Source organism: Morus notabilis, unplaced genomic scaffold (genome assembly GCF_000414095.1).
Source record: "Morus notabilis unplaced genomic scaffold, ASM41409v2 Scaffold548, whole genome shotgun sequence".
NCBI classification, from domain to species: domain Eukaryota; kingdom Viridiplantae; phylum Streptophyta; class Magnoliopsida; order Rosales; family Moraceae; genus Morus; species Morus notabilis.
In genome coordinates, this window is record NW_010361124.1 from 6,192 (window position 1) to 28,513 (window position 22,322).

At 33.7% G+C, this 22,322-nt stretch overlaps 1 protein-coding gene and 1 non-coding gene across 2 annotated transcripts; one reads left to right on the top strand and one right to left on the bottom strand.

Moving 5' to 3' along the window:
- The first annotated feature begins 9,971 nt into the window (after positions 1 to 9,971).
- Positions 9,972 to 14,370, top strand: LOC21387090 (enolase). The gene is made up of 17 exons (XM_010098548.2): positions 9,972 to 10,136; positions 10,489 to 10,552; positions 10,734 to 10,798; positions 10,945 to 10,992; positions 11,154 to 11,240; positions 11,332 to 11,412; positions 11,567 to 11,668; positions 11,752 to 11,832; positions 11,927 to 12,001; positions 12,108 to 12,170; positions 12,289 to 12,366; positions 12,735 to 12,929; positions 13,070 to 13,120; positions 13,224 to 13,312; positions 13,418 to 13,469; positions 13,578 to 13,634; positions 14,037 to 14,370. The coding sequence occupies exons 1-17, from the start codon at positions 10,071 to 10,073 to the stop codon at positions 14,115 to 14,117; spliced, it is 1,335 nt and encodes a 444-aa protein (XP_010096850.1). The 5' UTR covers positions 9,972 to 10,070; the 3' UTR covers positions 14,118 to 14,370.
- A 1,260-nt stretch (positions 14,371 to 15,630) lies between these two features.
- Positions 15,631 to 15,713, bottom strand: TRNAL-UAA. Its single transcript has one exon. It is a non-coding gene; the product is annotated as a tRNA-Leu (tRNA).
- Positions 15,714 to 22,322: the final 6,609 nt, after the last annotated feature.

Consider the following 22,322-nt stretch of genomic DNA (forward strand, 5'->3'; position numbering starts at 1 on the left):
ATTTAAGGATAATAATCGAAACGATGTTCGTAATGAATTTAATTAAAGTTTCAGAATCTTTAATTAAAACATTACTAATACATGTCATTCCTATTAAGAATGGAATGATGTTATCCATATCATTCATATAGAGGGATATTGAATGAGTGTATTATGCATAATAAGATTATGTAGAACAGGACACAGACACAATTTGATTTTTTGATAATTTTCGTTGAGTATAGAAAATCAAATTTGAGTCTATTGATGGTCGTATATAGAATTATCTTAATCATGAGTTATTAGTAGACTCCTATTTGTGGATTTGTGTTCTTTGACTTACTCAGTACAGATTTTGAGATCCTAAATCTTATTCCTTACATCTTGGGAACATGATAAAATGGGTAGCCGAGAATGTTAATATACAAGATGGAATCCATTCCTTCTTCTTTGAAGAAGCATATAAATAATTCTCTTAAGGGTTGATTCGATACTTGAATAAGTAACAAGTTCATATTCATGAATGTGTTTTATGAATATACTATTCATTAGAGAATTAATGGTACTTAAGGATAAAGATGTAATTAGAGAGGTTAGTGGATTTTACCTAGCTCTACTTATGAATTATTTATGGATCGTCGATCTATATACAGTGACTATATCAAATGGACGCGTCAAGTTCTTAGAAGTAAATTATGTCTATAATTTCGAGAGTGCAATTCTAAGTTTTTAGTAGAGTAACTTTTAGAATTAATAGAATTAATTAATTAATTAAAGAGTTTAATTAATTATTAATGTTATTGGAGCTCGAAATGATAGGTCCATAAGTCCCCTCGTCATCCTTGTATTATTTGCAAGACAACATGAATTATTAGGATTTTGTTTCACTCGTGAATAATTAATTGAGAATTAATTATACATTAAATAATGTGATTCTTTAATTATTTTGTCACACACTGTGGTGGGACCACAGGGGGCGTGTGACATCGGAAAAAATCTCACCGGAATTTTAGTTGCTTGCTCTCTAAGTAATCCGGTTTACTTGTTCGACAAGTTTTTCCAATTAAATTCAATGAGGAAAGTAAGATGTTACTTTATTTGGAGTTGAATTTAAGTCAAAAATGGAAACTGGATTAGGGAGGAATTTTGTCCTTCTTTCCTAAGAGATGGTCGGCCACCCTATAGCAAAAGGGAAGGAAAGTTTGTTTCCAAAAGAAAAAGAAAAACTGTATTTTGAATGAGATTAAAACTATAGTAGTCACTGATTTCTTATTTTATTTGTCTACAAGCAAAGGTTTCTCCTAATTGTCTATAAATATGAGACAATAGAGATTGGAGAAGATTGAGTGATTTTCTCCTAATTTTGCTAGGTTGGCTGAAAATCCTAAGAGAGAAAAAGAGAAGAAAAGTTCTTCCAATTTTCCCAATTCTTTCACATACATGCGTTGTTAGTGAAAGAATACTAAATTAGTGAGTGAACATTCCGATAGTTATACCTTGAGCCCACACTCATCGTCTTGCGAAATCAAGGAATAGACAAGGAAGGCTTAGGTGTTCTAAGAAAGCTTTTAGAACGAGGAACATTCGTTGGCTAAAGACCTCAAGTTATCTTCTTAATTATTAGCAAGGTATCTTTTCTTACATATAAATGAGATTAATTTATTTGGGCATAAATTAATATAATCTATTATAGCGTATTCAAAAGGTTTTTTTAAATTTTTTTGATATACACGATCCGCACCACCACGCTTCCTCACCTCGAAAAAGTTTCAAAAACCAACAATTGGTATCATAGCAGTCTATAGACTATATTAATTTGTGACGTGATTATGAGATAATCAATCTTGTTAAATATATGATATTTAATTTGTATGTATGAGATGGGTAGACACTTGCATATATTATGGATGTTTATATTTTCCAGGTTTGATGAATGTATGGATGATGGATTTGGTCATTAATTATATGGTTTTGTGGATCGGTATTATTCATTTACAATTTCAATTCGATTATAAATTTTGTAAGCCTTCAGGTATAGGATTTTGTTGTAATTTTTTGTAAAAAAATTAAAATCCTACTGCTAGACCACCTTTGCTGCCGCCACTGCCACTGCAGCACTGCCGCACCACTACCGCACTCCGTCGCTGCCCAACCAGTGCGCCCAGCGCACCACTGCTGCACCGCGCTCCTGCCATGCTACAACATTGTTGCAACATAACGTTTCTGCTCCTGTCGTGCTGCAACATAATGTTTCAGCCCCTGCTAGCAACTCTAGCTGCGTCTGTTTGGTTCTTGGATGATCCAAAAGGGTTTAGGATGAAGGAGAAACACTGTCTGGACCCGAAAAAAATGAAATGGAAGACCGAAGAATTAGATTCAAGGCCTGCTGATGTAATAGATGAAAATTATTGTAATTTTAATTCCATTATATATTTTCAGTTCGGTTGTAATTTAATTATCCATGGAACCCGGTCAAATGCGTCTCAATAGCTGATTGCATATTTTACATTTCATGTGATGATTATATATTATATGTCCATGCATATAATATATCATATAGATTTAGTGTGCCTACTCATATGTTTAATTACATGTCATGCATACATATTTATTTTATTTTGTTAAAAGAGTTTTGGAAAATAAAATAAGGATTATGCGCTAAATTGATTTAATGAGATTAAATTGATTTTGTTGCAATGTTGATTTGTAAAACAATGTAATTATGTGAAATCAAATTCAAGAGTTAAATTTAGAATTTCACCTATTCAATAAAATAAAATATTTATTTTACTAAAGTTTGAAAACCATGAGATGATTTTCAAAGAAAATACATTTTTGCAAAATATTGAGTGGGAGAGGGATGTACGGCAATACAATCCACTGGTCTCCAGCGTTAGTTCAACACCGTGAGATCTGGGATGGTGCTTCACGATGGCTTTGATTTCGTCCTCCCTCCGGAGAGTGTTCATTCTAGATCAATATCAAGGTTGACTTCCTAGCGATATGATTCAAAGATGTATTTCCGGTTTGACCTACCCTACGGCAGCATTCCAGAGTTAAGTCTGTTGGATCTGAAATGGCGAGTTACACTCATCAAATATAATTAAAGTGTTAATTATATTTTGACCAGAATAACGATAATTAATAAAGGTTGAAAATATGAGATATTTTGATAATCTTGTTAATTGAGAAAGTCTTGGTTCAATTTGTAAATATTTTGACCTACCCTACAGCGGCACTATGTTTGTGGTAAATTGGATTATCGTTGACATTTAATATTAAATCATGATTTTATGTATTTATCATGTGCATCATGCATCATGTTTAATCATGCAAGAATATTTATTTATGATATTCATGCACATAATATTGAAATTGAATTTACTATCTATCCAACAACATGTCAAATCTGATTGTCACATTACTTGCGGTTGATAAACTAAATAAAGACAACTATAAAAGATGGAAAAGTACTATGAACCTTTTGCTTATCTGTGGTGATTATAAATTTATCCTGACGGAGGAATGTCCTCCTGAACCTGAGGAGAAAGCATAAAGAAAAGCCTACGATCGTTGGATTAAGGCCAACAATAAGGCTAAATGTTACATGTGGTCGGAATGAGCGATGTGCTTCGCATGAAGCATGAATAGATGGACATTACTGAGATAATGCAATCCCTGGACAACATGTTCGAGAAGCCATCTAACAAGGCTCGATTGGATAATGTTAAAGCCTTCATGCATGAGAAGATGAAGAATGGTTCTTCAGTCCGCGCCCATGCTCTGAACATGATCGAACACCTCCATGAGGCCGAGGTCAACGGCGCCATCATCAATGAAGCAACCCAGGTCGGCATTATCCTGGAAAGCCTTACCCCACAGTTCCAACAGTTTAAGAACAATTATGTTATGAACAGAATGCACTTTAACTAGACGGAATTGCTAAACGAGCTGCAAAACTTCGAGTATACCAATAGTAATGGCAAGATTGGAGAGGCAAATGTTGTCATTGCAAAGAGTTCTTCCACGAATAAGAGGAAGAATCCAAGAAATCAGGGGAAGGCTAAGGCCAAGGCTAAAAAACAAGAAGCAAAAGAAGAACAATAAAGACTCCGACCAAAAGCCCAAAGGAAAATGTTTTCATTGCAACCAAGAGGGCCACTGGAAGAGGAACTGTAAAAAGTATCTCGAGGAGCTCAAGTTATCTTCCTAATCGTTAGCAAGATATCTTTTCTTACATATTAATGAGATTAATTTATTTTGACATAAATTAATATAATCTATAGCATATTTAAAAGGTTTTATGAAAATTTTTTCTTATACACGATCCGCACCACCACACTTTCACACCTCAAAAAAGTTTTGAAAACCAACAGATTAAATTTCCACTTTCCATAATCTATTTTATTTTGGTTTCATTATAACATGGGGCCTGTGGGTTAGTCTCTTTCTAGCATATAATTACTTCATTTTCAACTTCAAATGAAGACCTTGGAAGTTGAAAGTGTAAACTATAAAGCATGACTATATGTTACATGATCAATGGGCCTGATTCCATGGCCTTTTCTAGCACCAATGTAAGTGATGTTTGCTCATGAGAAAATTATTGAACTTACGTTTATATGTGTATCAATTTAAATTTTTATATTTTATTTTTGATTAATACTTTTTTAAACTAATATAGTATTTAATTAAAATGTGTATAAATTGAGAATAAAAGATAAATATCAAGACTCTTGTAATTTAAGTAAGTATTTATCTATATTTTCCTTGCTGACTTTTATGGCCCTCTTCTTTCTACCAGCTCACACATGTTAGTTGCTCTGATGATAACAACAGGCCCAAATAAACACGGGCGCTGGTCTTGGCAGTTCGTGTACGAGTGGCCATTGTCACGTACTATACATGAAAGCAAAATGGTGTACAATAATATCTCAACTACTCTTAACAAATTTAAAGGATTCTTTTATCCAAGAGAAGAATTTCCAATACCTATGGCGCTTGAATATTGAAATTGTAAAATAAGAGAATATACTTGAGAATTTTTATTGTTTTAGGCTCGCGGTGAACTTATGTGAGAGAAAATATATACTTGTGATCTTCAGACACCATAATTATAGATTGAAATGACTAGTGGCAAAATGGTTTTAGTGTCGTGGACTCGTGAAATAGACTTGATCCACACCATAATTCATAAGACGACCTTAATTATAGATGCTACATTAGTTTAAACCATCTTTAATGCAAACTTAACACTAATGGTATATTTGACACCAAAAAAAAATATGATAAGACATGTTAAATTTTACTTTTCTTGTAATTATTAAGCTTTGAAAGCTATAAAAGTAAACTTCTTATTTTAAGATAATTTGAAAAAGTAAAAATTGTAATACTTAAATGAAAAAAATAACTATATCAACCAATAAGAATTAAATGTCAAATTTATCATATGCTGGTGAAAATTTACCACAAAATATATCATATGATAAATTTAGCACAACAAATAACATTATTAATATTTTTTACGCTCAAATATTAAATTTATAATTAATAAATTAATTATAATATTGCATTAGATATCCTCTCACCTCTAACTTTAGCATTAATATTATTATATTCTTCATGTTATTCTCTAGATGGCTACTCATGGTCTCTATTCTCTAATATCTGCATATCATTTATTTTATATTCTTGTGTATTAATATTTATATATGTTTCCTTAGTCAAGTTGAGTTATTGATACGACTTATCAACTACTTATATATCTCTTTCTGCTCCTGAAATATTAATGATATATCACTTCTTGAATATTATACTAATTTGCATGTTCCAACTTCAAAGTGCCTAGCATGGAGCGTGACTAATTAAGCACGCTCATGCTCAGAGAATGCATCCATCACGCCGACCATTTAACATTTTTGACATTTTTTTATTAGCAGCAAAAAAAAAAACAAAAAAACAAAAAAAAAACAAAAAAAAAAACAACAACAACAACAGTTTTGACCTACCCACCATTTATCAATTTGAATAAAATTGTTTTAGTCTCCTTTGGTCACTTTCAGTCACATCTATAACCATGGAAAGAAGTTTATTGTAATTTGTTGGAAACCGAAGTATTATTGTAAAAAAATAAAAATAAAAATAAAAATGGAACCATGGTATTATAGTTGAGATCGTATTACTATATTAGTACAATATTTTTGTATTTGAATAACTCTTGAGTGTCCACGTAAGTTCCTCTAACTCACAGTATATATACAGACGACGTATATGTATATGGGACTAAGGGTGTTTAGTGCTATAAACATTCAAGCAATATTAATGGTTTAAAGAGATGTACTATATTATATATAAGTTGACTCTTAAAAAATATAAAACAAAATAAGTTGACTTTAAACGAAAAGAGAAACCAAATAAGTTGTGTTTAAGCACTACATATAATAACCATCATTATTCTTATCATTATTAACGTTTCAATACTATTAATTTTTATACTACTATTATTTCTAATATATTATTGTTGTTGTCTAATGTCTAATATTGTTATGCTATTATTAGTTTAGATTGGACGCATGCATGTAAGAAAATGCATAAGAGGTAAATAAGTAGATTAGACACTACTAATCCATAATTTTACAAGGAAATAAAATCATAAAATGATATTCAATAACATAATAATATGATATGAACAACAAAAGATTGACAACAGTACTACATACCCACAAAACGGAGTCTAATGAAATTTAGTACGAAGATTCGTGTCATGATTTAAATCATGATTCGTGGCTCGTTATAGTGTTTTCTCTCATAAAAAATACACGTAAATTGAGAATGATTCTGAATCATGATTCTGAATTCATAAACCAAACGTTCACTAATTTTCTAGGAAGACAAAAAAGATCGCCAGTCTCCCATCTATCTTTGTTTTCTTCAATTATGTTATCTTTCACAGAAATATCTAAACTATGTGAAATAGGAAGACAAAAAACGTAAAAAAGGAAAGCAACAGATTAACACCACACCAAACGCTAATAAATTGACTCCATTGGAACAGAAGCAAACAATTTTTCTATATAATCAAATTTTTATTTTCCTTTTTCAGTCTTGAAGTTGAAAATATAATATATATATATATATCTCAAAGGGTAAGGATACTAATAAAAATAAATAATTGAATTGTAAATCAACTTTTTAGTTAGTCAATAAATGTTCATTACTAAAAAAAAAAAAAAGAGAGAGAAAGGGATTGGTGTAAGATGCAAGATCAATGCCCTACAAAAAAAGTCATGAATATATAGTTTTGTTTTTATTCATCAAAGTATGTCCAATATTATAAAGAATTTTAGAAGTTGCAAATCTTGCAGTGAGGCCCCTAATAGTCAACCCCTTGTCGGAGAAGATGCCATATCTCATGTGAATATGCAATCAAGATCTTAGCCATAATATCAATTATTAGACACCTGAAGTATAAAATAAGTTTTCTTATTTTGTTATTCACGTTGATCTTTGCTATTATTAATGAAACATGCAACAAAAATTATGTGACTCACCAAAATATAATTGTAAACTCTCTTGTAAGAAGATTGAAGTGGATTTACAAGATGTGAATTTAAGTGGTTAAAATGTTGTTTTTTTCTTATTTGAGTGTTTTGTAAAAAATAAAAATAAAAAAATAATAATAATAATTTTCATTAAAAAAAATTAATTTGAACCTATCAAACACCTAATTTGGTGCAATTTACAAATTTCAAAAAAAGAAAATATAGTTGTTTTTAAAAATACAAGATTATTCCAAAATACAAAGTAAATGCCTTGAAGATTTTAATAAAACTGCTCAGTTTCATCTGTAGTAGAAGAATTATACAAATAAAATTGGAAAATGTAAAAAGAAAAAATGGAAGGTTTATGTTGCAAAATGTCCCTAAGAATACATATTACCGCGTGTTATTTAATTGTAAAATCATTAACAATCACATAATACATAAATTAATCCATTCAAAAAATTTTAGAGTAAAAAAAAAAGTGATCCCTATTGCCATATATAGAAATATAATAATTTACCAAAAAAATAGAAAATTTAACAAACAGTTGATTATTCCCTAATTATAAAACACGAATACGATTTTTTTAATTATTTTTTAAAAAAATATAGAAGAAGTTTCATATTTAAAGTGTAATGACGTATAAACATACCGATACAATAATAGATAATTTTCCTTTTTTTTAACCATATTTTAAGGATTAAATGAAAAAAAAATTCTTGGACGGAACTCGGAAGCCTGTGTTATAAGGCAGATGCACTCAAGCCATCACATTCTTAACCTAATGAACGATGAAACAATGGCCAATCACGTTAGGTCCCGTTCATTTTACTAATTTGAATTTAAATTTTAAATTTTATTACAGTAAAAAGCTCTTAGAAACAATCACGTCTAACTATTTTACTACAGTAAAAAGCTCTCACATAAAGTCATATCTTAACTCAAATTAAAAACTCATATCAGTGAACTAAATGAGCTTAATATAAGACCATCTTGGACGCAAATTCCAATATCAATGTAAATAGGCATATTCTATTTTATACAATAAGAAGTTCATTGTATAAATATTTATTTATATCAGGGTTCGGACTAATTAATTTCTCAGTTATTACATGTGGTCCCACACTCCTAATCTTAATTGTGAAGTTAAATTACCACAGTTTTTCACGTTTCTTTCTTTCTTTCTTTTTTGTGAATTACTTGCCTTTTTTCCATCCACATTTTAGTAACCTTTGTTATTCGCAAACATCTCGCTTCGTGATTTTAAAATAATAATGTTAAAATATCAATTTTAATTTTAATTTTTATGTATTAACTGATGTAGAATAAGCTGTCATCTTTACATTAATAAATATTTAAAATATTATCACGTCAATGAATGATAAAAGATTACATCTACTAATAAAAATATAAAAAACTCACGTACTACATTAGTTGCTACACAAAAATTAATAATTTGAGTTAGTATCACTAACAATATTGTTATTAAAATCATGAAACGAGATGTTTTTGAATAACAAATGGTATTAAAATGATTTTATCTCATGTTTTTATTTATTTTTAAAAGGATATTTTATATGTTTACCCTCAAAAACTTGTATGGTTTTAGCAATTTCTCCTTTGAATTTTTAATTTTAGTAAGTTACCTCCTCAATTTGTAAAATTGTGGTAAATTACTCAATTTTAACTATGATTGTGTTAAATAAGTGTAGAAAAAACACGTTTAATGAAAAATTCTAACATCTCATTTTAAATATAATATAAATCTTTTAATCTTTTAATTTTTTATCCTTTAAATCTAATTGAAAATTTGAACAAATATAGTAAAACGTGACATATTATAATAATTTTATAAATTCAGAAGTTGATTATTAAGGGGGCGTTTGGTAGAGGGATTCGTTCCCTGATTCGAATCATGATTCCTGGTTCACTACAGTATTTTCTCTCATAAAAAATACACGTAAATAAAAAATGGTTCGAATCAAATGGTTTGAATCCTCCGACCAAACGAAAATTTAAGAGGATGTTTGGTAGAGGGATTCGTGGTTCGCTACTGTATTTTCTCTCACAAAAAATTCACGTAAATAAAAAATAATTCGAATCACATAGGGCCCGTTTAGTTCGCTGATTTGAGTTTTTAATTCGAGTTGAGATGTGATTTTATGTGAGAGCTTTTTACTGTAGCAAAAAAGTTAGATGTGATTGTTTGTAAGAGCTTTTTACTATAACAAAACTCAAATTCTAAACTCAAATCAGCGAAATAAACAGAACTATAGTTTGAATCCTCCAACCAAACGTACTCAAAGTTTCGTTAAACCGCGACAAGCTAAGGAGGTAATTGTGCTGAAAATAAATGGACGAGTTAGATGGTTGAGATATAAGCCAAACCTAATACTTAATCGTACGGCCAAGATTAACTAATGATCGTCTACAAATAGTGGGGTTCCATTCTATCGTCTTGTCTCAGTCTCGTAAGTAACGCTATTCGCAGCTTTCACCTAACAGTTTCCTCTCTCTCTTTTTCCCTCGATCTAATCTCAAGCTTCAGTTATGGCGACAATTCAGATCGTCAAGGCAAGGCAGATCTTCGACAGCCGTGGCAATCCCACCGTCGAGGTTCGATTCCTACCGATCTTTCTCATCTTCTTCTTTATTCGCTTAACGATTTGCAACACAATTATTTTTCCCTTTTTTTTCCCCTAAAGTCTGTTCTTTTTGGAATATTTGTGTTTTGTATCTCGGAGATCCAGTTAGTGTTGGCTTTGATTATCATTTCTCTCGGAATATTACTGTTCGGATTGATCACGAACAATCTGTTTCCAAAAGTTATTTGCTTTGAGCAAGAGATTCTAGTCCTTATTTTTCTGTAATTCTTCTATTTTTTTCTTTATTCCGTAAATATATATATACATATATATATATATAAATAAAAAATATAGTAAAATTATTGATTTATATGTTGGTGCAGGTTGATGTGGGTTTGTCAAATGGAACTAAGCATAGAGCCGCAGTTCCAAGTGGTGCATCCACTGGTATGCCACTTGTTTATCTGATCCATTATTTCTTTCAAAAAAATATTATTTTTTGTCCGTTTGCCAAATTGCCCGTAATTTATCTTTATTAAAACTTTATTTTATTAGTTAAATCAGTGATTGAGAAATACCCAGAATTTGTTTTCTTGATCAACATTTTTTTTATCTATCTTGTTAATAGGAGTTTACGAGGCCCTTGAGCTAAGAGATGGAGGGTCGGACTACCTTGGAAAAGGTGTCTCGAAGGTTGGTTATCGGTTTGTCCATTTACTGCGTATTGGGGTTGCAAATTTAGTTGATCTATGTGGTAGTTGTGTTTATATTGTGATATAATTTGATTAAAAAAGCAGTATCAATGGTATATTAATCTATTTCTTTCCGTATGTATGTAGGCTGTTGAGAATGTCAACACCATTATTGGCCCTGCATTGATTGGGAAGGTGGGTTGAACTTTTTATTATTTTATTATTATTTTTTTGTAGAACTTAATTACTTCTGAATCACATAATGTTCATCCTTAAACGTTTGGGAATTTGTATTTTAGTTTTTTCGTTTTTTTTTTTTTTGGTTGGTACTGAACACTTCCGATTTAACTTCTCAGGACCCAACCAAGCAGACTGAAATTGACAACTTCATGGTTCAACAACTTGACGGAACTGTTAATGAGTGGGGTTGGTGCAAACAGAAGGTACATTAACTTTTGCTCCACAAAGCATGAGATTTAGGAATCATGTAATTATTTTTAATTTGTATAACTATTTGTACTTTTGGCTTTTCAGCTTGGTGCAAATGCCATATTGGCTGTGTCTCTTGCAGTCTGCAAAGCTGGTGCTAGTGTCAACAATATCCCTCTCTACAAGGTATATTGTGGATAAATCTCCATTTACTTCATTGGCTTTTATCACTCTTCATTACAGTATAATTGGATGAGACATATTGTTGTTATTTCTCTTTCCTATGCTTGTGTGATTCTTGTAAATCTAATATCGGGTTTACCGCATTCATTGAGTGCAGCACATTGCCAACCTTTCTGGCAACAAGAGCTTGGTCTTACCCGTTCCTGCCTTCAATGTCATCAATGGTGGATCACACGCTGGAAACAAACTTGCAATGCAGGTATGCTTCTTAGCAATTTCTTTGAAATCTGTTTTTCCAGGAATTCTTTGGTTTTTAGTATCACGATTCCTTTGTCCTTGCAGGAGTTCATGATTCTTCCTGTTGGGGCTTCCACTTTTAAGGAGGCCATGAAGATGGGCGTTGAAGTCTATCACCATTTGAAGGTGGATTGCACTTTCTTTTCTGACTTTTGTTATGTGTAGACAAATTATTCCTGCTTTTTGGTTCTTTACTAACTAGATTTCCCCCTCTCATCAGGCTGTAATAAAAAAGAAATATGGTCAGGATGCAACTAACGTTGGTGACGAAGGTGGCTTTGCCCCTAATATTCAGGTGGGATTAATATGATCCTGATATCAAGTGCATTTTTTTTTTACCTTAAATGTATATCCTGTTTCCTTTCACCATTTTAGTCATTCATCCTTTTTTGTTTATCCAGGAGAACAAGGAAGGTCTTGAATTGCTCAAGATAGCCATTGCTAAGGCTGGATACACAGGCAAAGTAAGTTTCTCTTCCAATGTGTTCTTGAGTTGAAGAGGAGAATCATATTTCTTTTCTTCCTCTGAGAACTTTGAAACTTAAAGGGATCCAAAGAGGTAATTTTGTTTCGCTCTCTTAGGTTGTCATTGGAATGGATGTTGCTGCTTCCGAGTTTTATGGAGAAGATAAAACGTACGACCTGAACTTCAAGGAAGAGGTTAGTTTACCTGTTATTGCATAAAATTATGGATATGATATTTTTTACTTGCTTTAGTCAAATGAAAACCTTACATGCCAAGGGAGAGTTTGATTATGTTAAAGGCTCACCGGCCAAATTCCAAAAACATATATCTGCGATGATTTACCAAATTAATTTGTGTAACTCTTGCAATTGGCATACTCTACGAGATGTAGTGAAGAAAATCCGTGCTAAACCTATATTTTTGCATTTGGCCATCTTTTAGTTTGATCAAATCCCTTTCTTGTTCTCTGATTAATTGAAGTACTATTATTTAGTTTTCTTTTTTGGAGCAGTGTTATTTACTTAATTTTGTCATCACTCTTTTCCCTACAAATTCCCTACAGAACAATGATTGTTCACAGAAGATCCCAGGAGATGCTCTTAAAGATCTTTACAAGTCATTTGTGAGTGAGTACCCTATTGTGTCAATTGAAGATCCGTTTGACCAAGATGACTGGGAGCACTACGCCAAGCTAACCTCTGAAATCGGGGAACAAGTTCAAATTGTGGGAGATGATCTCTTGGTCACCAACCCAAAGGTTTGCACTCATGATCATTTATGATACTGGTTCTGTTAGGACGTATTCTGTTTTCTGAGTTTTCATATTAGAAGAAAAGTGCATTTCCGTTCATTGAATAGAAAATCTAATGACTTTGATATTCGGATTCATCTTTTCAGAGGGTTGAGAAGGCAATTAAAGATAAGGCTTGCAATGCTCTTCTTCTCAAGGTATTGATATAATCTCACCTTGAATTGTTCATTGGCACTTTTGTGATATTGTCCTTTATGATTATAACATGCAAATCACCTTTATGATGTTGTACTATTACAGGTGAACCAAATTGGATCTGTAACAGAGAGCATTGAAGCTGTAAGGATGTCTAAACGAGCCGGGTGGGGTGTTATGGCAAGCCACCGCAGGTTTGGAAGTCAACCTTGAAAGCAGCATTATTTATTAAAAAAATAAGTCTTCTCCATCTGTCTTAAATTTCTTGTCGTTAACTTATTATCATTATTTCATTGCAGTGGAGAGACAGAGGATACTTTCATTGCTGATCTCTCTGTTGGTTTGGCTACGGTAACTATCTGATCCAAGGCTCTGTCAGGGGCCATTGTAATTATTTTACAAGCCTTTCCATCAATCGGCTGTCTAACCACACTTTTTTTGTGAAATTATTCTTTGTAGGGTCAAATTAAGACCGGTGCTCCATGCCGATCAGAGCGTCTTGCTAAGTACAATCAGGTTGATCTTATATTCTTTGAACTCTCTCCTTTGTACAATATAATTTTTTATTTTAGGATTAATCTCACTGCTGTCCCATGAACTTCAGAGTCATTCCCTCTTTGCCCCTTAAATTTTAAAAACTCTCACTTTACTCCTTAAATTTTGAATTTGTCTCATTTAAGCCCTTTTGTAAGAATTTCTATTGAAATCATATGGAAAAAGTCTGTTTTTGGCAGAAATTCAAACAAAAAGATCACGTGATTGCGTTACTCTTTTTTTTTTTCTATATAATTTTAACAGAAATTACAATAGGAGTTAAATAGGAACAATGCAAATTGAACTTTGCACCAATGATAATAATCCTTGATTTTAACTTTGGTACTAGAATTTCATCCGTCTTCTTATCTTTCTTGATTGTAGCTCTTGAGAATTGAGGAGGAGCTTGGTTCAGAAGCAGTCTATGCTGGAGCGAAGTTCCGCGCACCCGTTGAGCCCTACTAGGAATTATTATTCATGAAGTTTTCGATATTTATGCGGGATTTTAAGCAATGGAATTTCACTTGCAGTGAATAAGTTCCATCTGTAGACTGGCTAGTTTTCGAAACTTGAAATCTTGTTTTCCCAATAATACTCGAGAGAAGTTTTGTTTTAAGAGCTTGAACAGTGCTGAACTGATCTTTTTTATTACATGTTCTTATCATATTATCCTTTGAGCGGCATTTTGACTATTTTGGCTACTGCCGTGCTTCTAAGATGATTTTCTACTTTCGGATGTAATTGTTTCTATATCCTGCCCCCGTTCTTTTTAAAAAAAAAAAAAAAAAAGAAAAAAAAGTGGAGCATTTGAACTCTACACCCTAAGACAGAATTAGGTGTGGATTTACTGTTAGGCTATACATGCGATCACTACTTAGGTTTTCTATGCGATCACTACTTAGGTTTTCTTACTAGTAGATGACAGCAACGGCACCATCACCCAACAACATATCACTGCACTTCCTCAACTGGCAATGCTCCTTTTTTTTTTTTTTTTTTTTTTTTTTGATTGGTTTTTTTCTACCTAAGCCGTGCAAAGTGAACTACTACTACTTTCCAAATTTCAAGTTAGTAAATTTCAAATAACTTTTTATTATGGAGAACTTTCAAAAAAAAAAAAAAAAAAAAAAAAAAAAAAAAAAAAAATTTTAAGAATCTTCTAAGTTTTGGTGCAAGGAGATTGAACGACCTCTACCATTGTAATGGACTAAATATTTCGTGATTACTGAATACTGAGGGCAGGCACAATTCACAGGAATTTTCAGTCATTATAATCTTCAAAATACTTGAGAAACACAAACTACACTAATGAAATCTTACATCATGGAAGTCTGCCATGGCCGGTAGACAAGAGAATCGATACTAGGATGGCTCAAAATTCAACTAAATTCTCTTTTAAGTTACCTAAGCCAAATTCTTAATTAACTCTTGAATTTGTCATCTAATTAGCATTAGATTTAGTGTGCTTGCATGAGTCAATTTTGTGCTCGATTAGTTATGTGTCTCTTTGGTTTTCCTTTGTTGGAACTTAATACATATATGGTTGATTGTTTCAATCGAATCTCTGATATCGGGATTGAGTCGCTAAATACGTATAGGTCTTCTGTTTATGGATTAGTGTTTGCTATTGTTTTGAGTTGGAATGCATTTCCCATTTCAAAAAAAAAAAAAAAAAACCCAGCCAAACGTGTACTTAAAACGGTAACAGTTTTTGCATAAATACATGACAATTAACAATTAATATAACAAGATGGTATAATTTAAATCCATATCAAAAATTGTCATCCTAGCTCATACATAACTAAATATCTTCTGTGTTCCATATAAAATTACGTTCCTAGACGTCCATGCAGCGCCCAAACCTGATAAATAACTAATATCTTCTTCAACCTTGAAACAATTTTACGTTTTGTTAAATATTGCTTTATTGCAACAAAAAAAAAAAAAAAAAAAAAAAAAATGTTAATGAGTGAAAAAATGCAGGCTGTGGGGTTCGAACCCACGCGCACTTATGTGCAGTAGATCTTAAGTCTACCCCCTTAACCTCTCGGGCAAACCTGCTGTGTGCTTGGCTTTGCCCTTTAAAACTATTACTGTACTGCTCAACATACATAATATTTCTTAAGCAAAAATATTAATTAACCTCTTAATTCAAATTGAGAGATCGTAGCTCACTTATGATAATCTAATTTCTTTTACATTAACAAAACTTTATTTACTTAAATGTAAAAGTCTTGTACCACTTAGCTCGCCAATTTTGTTAAAGTAATGAGCCCTCATAAGATGCTCGAAAAAGAAAAAGAAAATTGTAGAGCTTATTCTTAGAGTGTATGAGTTTAGATTTTTATTTATTATTTTTTATTAATATCTTTTTAACAAATATAATTATTTGACTAGAAATCAAAAGTAATATGTAAACATCTGGCCCTATGCAACTTAAATCTCCTTTCCGCAAAATATTATCGTCCTCCTTTTTCTCTAGACCCTTTGCACCGTTATTATTGACTTTCAAAAGAACAAAAGAAAGATATAATAGTCGAATAAGCAAAAAAAGCTTACATCATTTCAGTTAAAAAGAAAAAAAAATATATTACATCAAGATATTGTCGTTTTCGTCTTTCCTTAATATGGTTGCACTAGTATTTACCTTCGAGGCTGTGGAATAATATTTACTTTTAAAATGAACCTCTCATTTTAAATCAGGAGATTCTTATTTATGGAAATAGAAACTGCAACCAAAGGAATAATGGAGGAGAAGAAGAATGCTCTGGAATTGGGAAAGACTCAGCGGCTAATGTGCTGAGCTAAAACAATTGTATTTATATGTAGTTTCTGTACAATGTGAAATATACAGTAGGGTTACTAGTTTGACCACTAGTATACGTGGCAAAACAATGTACACTAGGCAAAGAATAAAATGTACACTAGGCTAAAAATAATATGTACATTGTACATTTATGCTTTAACATCCCCCCGCAAGCTCATTGGTCTCGGGAGAACAGTGAGCTTGTTTCGAAGATTCAAGAATCGTTGAGTTGGGAGAGGCTTGGTCATGGCATCTGCAAGTTGGTCTTCAGAGGGCGTAAACTGAACGCGCAGATATGTTGCATAACACGTTCTCTGATAAAATGATAGTCGATTTCTACATGCTTAGTACGAGCGTGCATAATGGGATTGGCAGCAAGGTAGGTGGCACTAATATTGTCGCATAGAAGTAGTGGTGGAGTAGGTAGAGCAACTTGCAACTCATGAAGAATCGATTCAACCCAGCTAACCTCTGCTGCCGCATTGGCAAGACCCCGATATTCTGATTCTGCACTTGAACAGGAAACCACCTTCTGTTTTGAAGAAGACCAGGAAATGAGATTTGAACCCAGGAATGTACAGTAACCACTAGTACTTCTTCTATCATCGGGGCAGTAGCCCAATCTGCATCTGTATAACACAAGTGAAAAATCTGATGAGGCTTAAAGAGACAAACCATGATGAAGAGTGGCCTTAAGGTATCGGAGGATGCGCTTGATAGCTTGCCAGTGTGTGGAAGTTGGGGCGTGCATGAATTGGCACACTTTATTAACTGAGTAACTGATTTCAGGACGGGTCAGTGTGCAATATTGCAAAGCACCAACAACACTACGATAGGTTGTAGCATCGGAGAGGGGCTCTCCATCATAAAGAAACAAAGTTGGTCCAGATGACATTGGTGTGACATGAGATTTGCATCCCCACATCTCAGTTCGCTTCAAAAGATCAGAAATATATTTCTGCTTGCAAAGATGGAGAGCATTACCTGTTCTACTCACTTCAATACCCAAAAAATAAGATAAGGGACCAAGATCCTTTAATGCAAAATGATGGTTCAAGTGAGTAATGAGAGTCTGAACTAGTTGAGGGTGACTTCCTGTTACAATTATGTCATCAACATAAATTAGAAGGATAAGCATGGTTGTACCATTGAACAGGAAGAACATAGAAGTATCAAATTTTGAGCCTTGAAACCCCCATTGAAGAAGTTGATGACTAAGCTTAGTAAACCAGGCACGTGGGGATTGTTTAAGTCCATAGAGTACTTTAGATAGCTTGCACACCATGTGGGGGTTGGTAGCATCAATGAACCTGGGTGGCTGTGCCATGAAGACTTCTTCATCTAAGTCCCCATTGAGAAACGCATTATGAACATCCAGTTGTTTGAGAGGCCAGCCTTTAGACAAGGCTATACTAAGTACAATCCGGATGGTTGTGGGTTTCACCACCGGGCTAAAGGTTTCAAAGTAATCAAGGCCTTGAGTTTGATGGAACCCTTTAGCCACGAGTCGAGCCTTATGTCTCTTAATTGTTCCATCAGGCTTGAGTTTGAGCGTGAATACCCACTTGAAACCTATGATTTTAGCATTGGTTGGAGGTGGCACAAGGTACCAAGTGTGGTTTTTATGAAGTGCCTGAAGCTCGAGTTGCATAGCATTGTACCATTCTGGTTGGCTCAAGGCTTCTTTGATAGTAGTGGGCTCAAGTAAGGGTAGCTTTATTTTAGAAGTAGCACCGAGAAAAGCCTTGGGTTTGAAAGTTCCTTCTTTGGCTCTTGTAGTCATAGGGTGCTTGTTTGAGGCCTCTGGTTTCCTGTAAAGAGCATTAGTTGGTAGTACAATAGTATGATCATTAACATTGGTGCTAAAATTGGTGACATTTCTAGGTGAGGATGAGGAGGGAGAAGTTTGTTGGGAAGATGAGGAAATATCTGGAGAGTTCTCGGATAGTGGAAGAGGTGAGACGGATGGAGGAGATGAATGAGATTGTTGAAGAGAAGTAGGAGTGGAGGGAGACTGTGATATGGGAATAGATAAAAGAGTGGAACAATTAGAAGAAGTCGGAAGAGAGGATGAAGAGGATGGAGAAGAGCTATGATGTAAAGGAGAAGAATAGGAAGGAGTTATGAAACCTACATTAGGAAATTGAGTGGGAGGTTGTTGAGTCTGATTAACATAAGGCAAGGACTGTTCATTGAAGACAACATGCCTAGAAACATAGATGCGACCTGTTTCTTTATGTAGGTAAAGGTAACCTTTGTGTTGGGAGCTATATCCTAAGAACACACATTCAGTTGATCGAAACTGTAATTTATGGTTATTATAAGGTCTTAAGAATAGAAAACAAGCGCATCTAAACACTCGGAGGAAGTCATAGTTTGTTTTTTTGAGTAAAGTGTTTCATAATGACTTTTGTTCGACAAAACAGGAGTTGGGAGTCTATTTATGAGGAACACACTTGTTTGGAAAGCAAAAGGCCAGAGAGAGAGGAGCATGGCAGTGAGCAAGCAAAGTGAGGCCCATCTCGACAACATGCCTGTTTTTTCTCTCAACCCTACCGTTCTGTTGGGGAGTATAAGGACATGCAACTTTATGTCGAATTCCATGACTCTGAAGGAAGGTAGAAACAATTCTGTATTCACCACCCCAGTCACTTTGTAACATTTTGATTTTCTTATCAAATTGAGTCTCAACCATGTTTTTAAATTTAATAAAAGTGCTGAAGGTTTCATCCTTTGTTTTGAGTAAATAGATCCAAGAAAATCTAGAAAAATCATCAATAAATAGAAGAAAATATCGAGCACCAATAATAGAATTTACTGGTGAGGCACCCCACAAGTCTAAATGAACCAAATCAAAAGGTTTTATTGCTTTAGAGTTTGACAGTGCAAAAGGTTTTCGGTGGCTTTTAGCCAATTGACATGAGACACAGAACTCAAAATTAGTACTGGAGTTGTCTTGCACATTACATTGATTTAAAACACTGGAAACAACTCTAGAAGCTGGGTGGCCTAATCTGCTATGCCACAGAACGTGATCTCTAGACCGAGCATGTGAAAGATTAGCTGTGGGAGAAGCTATACTTGAGTGGACAAAACTGGAATGAACTTGAGGTGTTGAGGTGTGGAGAGATGGGTTGGTGAGCTTATAGAGTCCTTGATCCAGACGACCCTAGAGTAGAATTTTCTTCGAGTATTAGTCCTTCTCAAAAAAATGAGTTGGATGAAATTCAACTAAAGCATTATTATCATTACACAACCGAGTTACACTAATAAGATTTTTTGTGATTTCTAGAGTGTGAAGAACATTTTTCAAGTGAAGTGGTTTTGGGCGAGCTAAAATAGAAACATCGCCAACACTAGAAATGTTAATTCTCTTACCATTTCCTACCATCACCTGCTCATTACCATAATATGGAGTTGGATTGCTTAGACCAGAGAAGTTAGAGGTGAGGTGATGTAAGGGTCCTGAGTCCATCAACCAATAGCTGTCCTGAACACCGTTCGGTGTAGCCTTCGGAAAGCTTGCCAACATAGCAGTCATGGGAGTCTGATGTGTGAGTTAAGCTAGGTGACTAGCGGGTTGTGGTTGATATTTTAAATTTGTTCTGTGGTAACACTCAGATGCGGTGTGACCGAATTTCCAACAAATTTGACACTGGGTTCGTGGACCTGGATTGTTCTAAGAATTCCATCTTCCTTGTTGGGTTCGATTCGTTGGCTTTCCAAGTATGCTAGGTTGACTAGTGGGATTATGGTGGTAGTTATGTGGAGAAAATGATCGAGGAGAAGGGTTGTGAGAATAATTGTTCTAAGTGAAGTTTGGTTTTTGATTTTGGGGTTTGAAATTAAAAGAATTAGGGTGTTGTTGTTCTTTTGGTGTAGGGAGAGAGGCTAAGTGGGCTTGAGGCAGGCTTAGCTGTTCAGAGGAATTTTGACGTTGGAGTCTGGCGTCATAGGTCAAGAGCAAGCTATGCACCTCTTCAATCGATGGTTGTTCTGGTCTAGCCTCCAAGATAATAACAAAAGTATTGTATTTTGGTCCAAGGCCTTGAAAAAGATATATCAACTGGTCCGCATTCGAGATCGGATCTCCGATGGAGGCGAGCTTGTATGCTATAGTCTTCTTTTTGAAGACATATTCGTCTGCATAAATTCCATCATTCTTTAAGCTCTGCAGCTCGGTGAGAAGCTCTATCAGGCGAGATCTAGAGTTAGCTGCATAGCTCCTCTCAAGAGCTTGCCAGATCTCGTAGGCAGTTTGGTAACCGACGATTTGCCCAACCATGATTTCGGTGAGAGATGAGTAGAACCAACTCATTAAGAGTCGATTTAGTCATTGCCAAGTAACGAATCGGGGATTACGAACTTGTTGGTGAAGATCTAAAAATCTGGGAGGAGGTGGGTTAGAGCCGTCAATAAATTCTTCTAACCCATTAGCTATGATAACATTCAAGAGCTGATTTTTCCAAAGCAGATAGTTGTCTCGATCTAGTTTAATTGAGAGAGGTTGGTTGAGAGAAGGAAGTGGATTTTGGTAGACTTGATTTGGGTTAGGATTGTGGTTTAGGATTTGGAAATTGTTTGGTTGGAAACTGGGTTGAGCAAAAGGATTTGTGGGTGAACGAGCAGGAATTTCTTGGGTTTGATTTGCAGAGGAAAAAGCCATGGGTGTTGTTGGAGAGTGAGAGGAAGAATCCATTGGATCGAAGAGAGCTCAAAGGCTAAAATGCTATGATACCAAAATAGAAACTGCAACCAAAGGAATAATGGAGGAGAAGAAGAATGCTCTGGAATTGGGAAAGACTCAGCGGCTAATGTGCTGAGCTAAAACAATTGTATTTATATGTAGTTTCTGTACAATGTGGAATATACAGTAGGGCTACTAGTTTGACCACTAATATACGTGACAAAACAATGTACACTAGGCAAAGAATAAAATGTACACTAGGCTAAAAATAATATGTACACTGTACATTTATGCTTTAACATATGGTTATCTATTTTATAATATTAAATAAAAAATTGAGTCACTTGAGCTTAATTTTAAAGTCTAACATGACTAGAACACTAATGCTGTCAAAATAAAGGACCATACTAAGCTAGAAAAGATTTTTTTTCCCTTTTTTTATTTTTTCTTCTTCTTTTTAAATCCATTGCACATAACAAAATATTATCGTTTTCCTTCTCACTCCTTCTCTAATCTCTCCACTAATATTTAGATAAATTGCATCAATACAGCTTAAATTTTCATCATTTGCAAGATGGATCCCAAGATTTATATTATTACAGTTGGGAAGAATAATGTTAGAGACAACAACTCTAATTCTAATTTATGTACTAACTTATAAGATGTCATAATTCTTATTATATCAAAATTTCAAGAGATTTTCATATTTGAAGTCTCATTTACGTAAATAAAAAAATCAATCGTCAAATACATCTAGAGTATATCAAAGTAATTAGCCCTTAATATTAGGAAATTAGGCTGGGTGGCGAAATATTTGACATTATTTTCTTACAATTAGGCATTCCGTCGCTATTTCTAAGTTATATTATTGACTTTCCTATTTTGCCCTCGTCTTTAATATCTAATTCTTCTTCCATTCACGTTCATTCTCTCAAACGAAACAATTCACTTCGCCTCCTCCTCCTTCTTCCTACCTCTTTCTCAATCTCCAATTCCAAACTTGATTGCAATCTTACTTCTTCTCTCTTAATTTTAGAATATGGAGCAATGAATTATTTTTTAGATGAGCTTAGTATTTTGACAACCCGGCTTCAAGCATATATTGAGAAAGGGGAAGAGTGTTATTTATGGTCAATCATTTATTGACTCCCCCTTATCTCTCATTTCTTTCTCTTTT